This window comes from Erythranthe guttata, chromosome 4, assembly GCF_056151865.1.
Source record: "Erythranthe guttata isolate IM_541 chromosome 4, IM_541, whole genome shotgun sequence".
Taxonomy (NCBI): domain Eukaryota; kingdom Viridiplantae; phylum Streptophyta; class Magnoliopsida; order Lamiales; family Phrymaceae; genus Erythranthe; species Erythranthe guttata.
In genome coordinates this window covers 6,721,712-6,729,903 of record NC_142536.1, presented here as the reverse complement: position 1 = coordinate 6,729,903, position 8,192 = coordinate 6,721,712, and the positions used below count along the sequence as shown (strand labels likewise).

At 31.7% G+C, this 8,192-nt stretch overlaps 1 protein-coding gene across 1 annotated transcript; it reads right to left on the bottom strand.

Moving 5' to 3' along the window:
* Nucleotides 1–4,955: 4,955 nt before the first annotated feature.
* LOC105951646 (SAUR-like auxin-responsive protein family) lies at nt 4,956–6,041 on the bottom strand. The gene has a single exon (XM_012975096.2). The coding sequence runs from the start codon at nt 5,739–5,741 to the stop codon at nt 5,223–5,225; it is 519 nt and encodes a 172-aa protein (XP_012830550.2). The 5' UTR covers nt 5,742–6,041; the 3' UTR covers nt 4,956–5,222.
* Between the last annotated feature and the right edge of the window lie 2,151 nt (nt 6,042–8,192).

The window sequence follows — 8,192 nt, the reverse complement described above, 5'->3', positions numbered from 1 at the left end:
TGAGATTACGAGGGCATTCGAATGATTCTTTCAACACTATACCAACTCAAGAGTCAGGAAAAAGCACTATACCGACACAAGAGTCGGTCAAACCATTATTTGAAGATGCAGATGTGGGATTGCCACCAGGTTTGATCGGCAAGAACAAGTACATTGACACGATCCATCCACGATTTCGTATGCACGTTCGAGAAATCGTCAATGTCGGTTCAGATGGACACTGTGGATTTCGGGCAGTTGCCTCTATGATGGGATTTGGAGAAGATGAATGGGGTCGAGTGCGAGATGACATGCTACGGGAGTTGACTTCTAATTTTTCCACTTACACGACCATGCACCGTGGCGAAGAAACCGTTAGAAGCATGCAAGCTATTGTGAGTAACTGGGATGTTCCTGCAACTCGTGATCATTGGATGTCTTTGCCAAATATGGGTCATGTAATTGCTTCAACATACAATATTGTGCTTGTCTACTTATCCAAGTATCAGTGTCTCACGTTCCTTCCCCTATCGAGCGATCCAAAGCTTTTCAGCGAGAGGCAAGAGCACGGTATGGCATTCGTCGACAACTGTCACTTCGTGCATGTTGTATTCCTTCCTCTTTTTACGGTTCGAGACAGTCGGAGGTATACGAGGTTGACGTGGTTCTTCCACTGCAAAATAACACACAAATAAAAATTAATATACATAATATAAACACAAGCAAATAAAAATAGGAAGAAAAAAAAAAAAAAAAAAAAAAAAAAAAAAAAAAAATTTCACAGTTCGAATTCGACAGAAACCTGTCGAAATATGGGGTAATTTTCGACAGTTAACTGTCGAAAATGGATTGCATTTTCGACAGGTTGCTGTCGAAAATGCAACCCATTTTCGACAGTTAACTGTCGAAAATTACAAAATCCAAACTCAACATTTTCACCATTTTCGACATCTACATGTCGATTTTGGATGAATTTTCGACAACAACCTGTCGAAAATTCATCGAAATTCGACATGTACAGGTCGAAAATGGAGAACGAAGAACCGACCCACGAATCTCAAATCAATGCTCAAATCGACTGAAATCAGATGCACCCATTACTAATTAACGATCATTCTAACCTAAAACAACCAAATCCTAATTACCCATATCAAACATTCAAATCTTCAATAAATATTAAAGAAAAAAAAAATCGAAACAACTATAACTTACTATTCGAAGACGACGACGGCGGCGGCTTTGGGCGACGTTGGGCGGCGTGGGCGGCGTTAGGCGGTGTTTGGCGTCGGCGTCCGGCGGCGGCGATGGTTGGAGCGGCGGCGGCGGCGTCGGGCGGCGTGGACGGAGGGAGTTTTTTGTGTTTGATTTTTTTTTTCTTTTTTTTTTTTTTTTATTTGGTTTTCAAATAGGTAATTTCAAAGAAAAATTAATGTAATTAGTATTTTGTATGAAAGGGTATTTTTGTACTTTTATTTTTATTTTGGTATTAAAGTAAGAAAAAACTTAAAAATATGTACTCAATTGTGGTTTTCAACTAGGTAGTATTCAACTAAGCAAAAGTTAGTATTCAAAATAGTTGCCCCCATATATATATAGTCACGCACTGGGGTAAACTGCAAAAAGTACCCCTGTGCTATCTCTAAATAGCAAAAATCCCCGTGTAATAAATAAAGTAGCAAAAAACCCCTGTGCAGTTTAGTCAAAGACAGAAACCCCCTTAGTTGATTTTCGTGTGGCTTACTTGCTGGATGTGCGGCCGGTAGCTGATTTAAGACGTGAAATTACTAAATTGTCCATCAAAATGTATTTATATTTTCTTTTTAATTTGATTGTTTAGACATTAAAATATTATTAAAAAATAGTAAACAATTAAATTAAAAGATTATTAAAAATTTGGTAATCAAATTAAGTATAAGTTTTTTAAAATTTTCAAGCAAGTAATCTCCTAGTTTCAAGACAAAGATTCTTAGTTTTGTAAAGCTCATTCCACCTGGTCCGATATTATCGATTGTTCTATGATTCAAAGTATCGTTCCACCTCAATTGAAAAGGCAAACACTACAAGAAAAATGAATTTTAGTGACAACACAAGTTGTCACATTAGATCATAGAATTGTCACAAATGAAATTTAGTGTCAATATAATGTTGTCACTACGTTGTCACTAATTCTGTGTCGCTAATGCTCATTTGTGATAACTTACAAAATATTGTCACTTTAGATTTTAGTTAAAGTGACAACATTCATGTTGTCACTTAAGCAAGAAGAGTGACAACTTGAATGTTGTCACTAATAAAATGAACCTAGAGTGACAACTTGAATGTTGTCACTAATAAAATGAATCTAGTGTGACAACTTGAATCTTATCACTAGTTAAATGAACCTAGTGTGACAACTTGAATGTTGTCACTCATTCACTACAATTTGTAAAGCATATATGTACACATTTATTCATGAATAATTTTTTTTAAATCTCGTTTCATGAATAATTTTTTTTATTATTACTACTACTACTGCTATTATATATATATATATATATATATATATATATATATATATATATATATATATATATATATATATTTGTAATTTTTATTTATTTATTTATCAAGTCAACACATTGTTTATGTATGGCGGTTTGAAGATATAAGATTAGTTGGAACATATATTATTCCTAGTGATATCAGTGCCCTGGACTTCAATAATACTTTAATTTTCTTAAGTAATGCATCACTAATTAAAAAATAAAATAAAATAAAAAAAGAGAAAAAACCTAAGAACTACCCTTTCATTATCTTATTGAAAATGGTAAATTATAACCACCCTGAGGGCATCTCCTATGTGTTGGGGGAGGGGTGGGGTGGGGGAGGGGCTGATATGTTTAATGAGTAGGGGTGGGGGCTGGGGTGGGGGGTTCCGGTGCCTCACGTGTCTTTCACGTATGAGGCTTTTGTTCCATTTTTTTTTTTTCTTCCACATTAGTATTTTCTTTTTTATTTTTTTCTTTTGTTTCTTTGTATATTTTCTTTATTTATTTTAATTTATTTTAATTCCTTTTTTTTTCCTTTTTTGTTTCTTTCTTTTTTCTTTATTTATTTTCATTTTATTATTAATTTCTTTTTTTTTCACTTTAGTTTTCTCGTTTTTTTCTCTAATTCGATCTTTTTAATTTAAAATAGTAATTTTATTGTAAATATTCTATTAATTATATTATTATTATTATTATTATTATTATTATTATTATTATTATTATTATTATTATTATTATTATTATTATTATTATTATTATTATTATTATTATTATTATTATTATTATTATGATTATTATTATTATTATTATTATTATTATTATTATTATTATTATTATTATTATTATTATTATGATTATGATTATTATTATTATTATTATTATTATTATTATTATTATTATTATTATTATTATTATTATTATTATTATTATTATTATTATTATTATTATTATTATTATTATTATTATTGTTATTATTATTATTATATGGTGAGAGTGGTGTTGGAAAAAATTAGAAGAAAGAGATTGGTCAGCTGGACGAAAAATGGGTTGGGGTCGGGGTCGGGGTCGGGGGAGCCCCGGGGGAGCCGCCCCCCATCGACAGGAGATGCCCTGAGGTATGGTTAAATTACGAAAAAAATCTCTCATGTTTGGATAGTTACATCTACCCCTTAACTATAAATCTTCTTACATCTCCACCCTTATGGTGTCAAATTCAACATAATCATCTAGATTATGTGGAATGTTCTCTAGTTTGTACTCATTTTGTGAAATAATACAGTTTCTAATGCACCACAATTTGATATATACAAGCCAAAAAACACATCTTATGATCATCTAGCTTCAAAATGTGGAGCCCGAATGGGACAAAACGGATCCAAAATTGAGAATATTCCATATAATCTAGAAAATTCCACTAGATTTGAAACTGTAAGGATAAACATGTAAGAAGATTTATAAACATAAAGCGGATTTTCGTAATTTGACAGTAGTGGTTATAATTTACCTTATTGAAACAAACATTATATAATTTTTAAATCGCAAAAATACTCCCTATTTATTCTAATCTGCAAATAGCATCTTTTCACGAGAGGTGCGAAGTAAACATAACCCTCAATAGTATTGTCATGTTATAATATTTCATGATTCATACTAATGTGTAACAGTGGTGCATTGATTCGATTACACTCGTAAAGTTGGTTGTGGCATTTCGGCGTGGAGGATTTTTCCAATGTTATCAATTTATATTTATATAAACGTTTGGTAATCCAATTATCTAAGAACTTGTTTTTCCAATCGTGTTAAATTTAGCTCCTCGATATTGTTTATTTCGTTGCTTTTTTTGGTTAATGTATTTTGATCAATATCGTGGAATAAAATAACAACAGTTGGGATGAATAAAATGTATTTCCATCCCAACTTTTGCTTAATAATAATAACAATAATTAAATTTGATAGAAATTGTCAACCAAATTTAAATATGCATATTTTTTTATATATATGTGCGTATGATCGTTATGACATCATTTTATTCGCAACATATGATTAAAGAATTCTTCCATGAAGATGGAGATCGACATCACTCACATTATATCACATTTTATATATGTATAACTTCTACATATATATTCGTCCTTGCATTTCGATATATCCATGAAATGATTTCTAGGGTTTTCTTGTTTTTCGAATTTTCCGTAATTCACGACAAAATTGGCACGAGCTTGAGTTCGCCAAGCCCAAACCAGGCATGAAAAACCCAATTCACTCCAAAGAAAAAAGTCATACGCCCAAAAAAAAGTATTACCCTAAAATATTCTTTGGTACGTAGGCGAGGAGACTGCTACTCATCCGTTATTTGTTTGCCGTTTTTGACTTTAATTGATTAAATAGTAGAGGTTAGTTAAATAATATATTCAGTTTGATTAAGCCTATATATTTTTTAAAACCAAATTTCGAACACTTTGAATAAAATTCTAGATTTGCCACAGGACCTCCGATATGCGTGCACAATTGCTGCCAACTCCAAGCTAACAAACACAAACCGCTAGTGTAAACCTATAGCAAAAACAAACGAACTCCTCTAAAAGTAAAATGATTAAAAAAAAAAAAAACAAAAAAGAAGAGATAACTCAAATTCAATAACCATAAAAACTAAGATTTCTTAGAACATACATTCATCACATGATGCACGATTGATATATATATATATATATGGCCTTAAAAGTGATTGATCTTGAGCAAGCGCGGCGGAGTGAGAAGGCCGTAACCAGTGCCGCCTTTACCGGATCGTCGGGCCGGGCTGAACGGGCTGCACCCGAAACCCAAAGTATCCGATTCTTGATCACCATAAATATTACTATCCATTTCAGCCAATATCCTGCAGAAAAGATCCACTTCGCAAGGAATACGCAAAGGCCCTTCGACTTTGAAACCGTACTCCGACTCGGCATCCTCGAGCAGCATCTTGAATAGAGGGTGGTTCGCGCATTCAGCCTTGATCACAAACCGCTGGTTCTCGGGGCCCACGTACACCGAGAAGCACCCGATCGGAGCCTTTTCTTTCGCCTTGTTCTTAGTGCTGCTGCTGCTGTGCCATGATCTGCTCTTGGTGAACATGCTATTGTTGGATGAATACGAAGGCGGCTTCTTTTGCCTATCGAACGACATAAATCTCTCGAGTTTTTTCAGCACGGAATTTTTTGCCTTCTTTTTCCGATCACCGTTGTCGACTTCCATGTGTATGTATATATGAATATATATATATATATATATATATGTGTATATGTATGTATAAACACGACTTTTTTTTTTTCTCAAGATTTTCAACCTCTGTCATAAGCCAAATCAGACATGGATCTCATTCTTGGCTTTGTTGAATTGCTCATTAATAATCAGCCAAAACAGAAAATTAAGACAGCTTAAAAGTTAATCGGTTCAGAAGAATTAGAACACAGTTATGTATAAGAAACAAAAAACATTAAACTTTACAAAACTGTTGAAGTTTTAAGGCAATATCTGGGCTAGGCAGCTGGTAATATTGTTATATATATATATAGTCACACACTAGGCTATATATATATATATATTATTGTTTTTGTCAACAGGCGGTTCAAACAAATGTATAATTAGAGGGCCTAACAGAGGTGGGTTTTTACCAGGGAATTCAACGCCTCAAAATAACGTGCACAAGCAGCTATTTAATTAATTAATTAATTTATATAATGTTTGTGGGGGGAAATTGACATTTTCTTCAACTCGAATTTCTGTTAATGGAAATAGAAATGTGGTGAAATAGTTTATAATTGGGTGATGTTTTTGGAAAGCTTTGACATTATTTTAATAATGGTGGACTTTATTTTATTTATTTATTTGTTTTTTGTTAGGTGGAGAGTTGGTGGAATATTGAAGCTCATGTATGAATGTGTTGCTCTCAAACATAATAGAGGCTCTTATTAGTTTATATGGTAACGTTGGGATGCAAAGATACCTAGAGCATAATTTCAATAATTTAATACTCGAGAAATTAATAATTTTGCTTAAATAATATTTTTTTTTGTTATAATTCGGGGGCAGCGTGCTATAAATTAATAAATTCATAAATTTATAAGATAACACACATTCGAAAATTTTAAGAAACCCCGTATAATATATAATAATAAATGAATAAAAATAATTTTTACATTATATAGAACTATGAAGGCTTGATAAAATATAATTTAATTGTCGTTTGTTTCTTATTGAAGTTCACATCACCGTCAATCCCGTCCTCACTTTTCTTAACATGGTTAAAATTTCTGATATAGTTTTCTCATAACTCAACACAAAATTGGTCAATACCATTGTTGCTTTAAAAGTTTCCGATCGAGAAACGGGCTCTATAGTACATTGGATTAATGGTACAATCAATAATATGTACGTAGTAAAATCTAAAAAATGCATTTATTGAAACTAATTTCATAAATTAATAAGTTTATTAATTAAGTATAAATTAACAATTATTAACTTATCAATAAGTTAATATTTTGCTAAATTAATAAAATTTTGATGGTCCTAACTGTATTAATTTATAGAGGTTTATATGCAAACTAAATATACTATTTGTTTGATGGTCGCTTAGAAGCGGGAATTAGTGAAGTTTGTTTTATGCTATACGCGATAAACTTTATCTGGTTTATATATATATATCCTACCATACGTGTTTCTATGTATAGATTCATACAAATTTTATACACATCGATATCAATACGTATAAGTGCATGAATGTGTGTAAATAATTTGGTAGCATAAAGTCCATTGAATTAGTGGTTATGATCAAGACCTAAACTTTGTTAATCGTAATTTCCAATTTTATATGTTTGAAATTTTATTATGTGTTCTAATATGTAATCTCGGTGGGAAGTGTGCAGAGCTTTGGGAAGCAAGTACTTCCTAGGCATACAACGAATAAGCAATTTTTAATCCTTCATGCCCATATTTTAACTTTCTTATTTGTATAATTCAATAAATTGCCTTGATGATATTTGGTAATATACTAGATGGGAAAATTAGTTGGAAGCTCGTGAAAAGTATTCTTTATAGCTTCAAGGACGGGGCAATTTTTTTTTTTTTTTGTGTTGTTTTAGAAAACAGTTTTCAAAATGGTGTTGTTTTGGGAGGAGTAAACGAATTGGGGTTGAGCGCCACCTCACGGCGGCACCGGCAGGAGGCGCCACCACCGACATCGGCACCGACAGGAGACGCCAGCTCCAACGGCGGCACGGTAGGAGACGCCACCACCAGTGGCGTCTTCTCTCTATTTTTTAAATATTAATAATTTAATATTTTAATATTTTAATATTTTAATAGTTTAATATTTTAAATATTTATATTTTAATATTTTAATATTTTCTGATTTTTAATTTTTTTTTACAAAATAAAACAATTCTAACTAAATTCATTAGTTTGATGTTAGTATTAAATTTATTACATTTTATATATTTTATCCATTAGTGTTAAATTAATCATTGCATATTTTTATCTAATTAACACAATAAAATAGTGTACAATCTTAAAAACATGTAGACAAAAACAAAAGGAGTTCTAGAAAATAAAAGAGTTATATAAAATAAATAGGTCCAAAATGAGTACAAGAAAATAAAATTGGCACTATGAACTCAGTGCCTATGTGAACAAGTGCCACATGCAGGT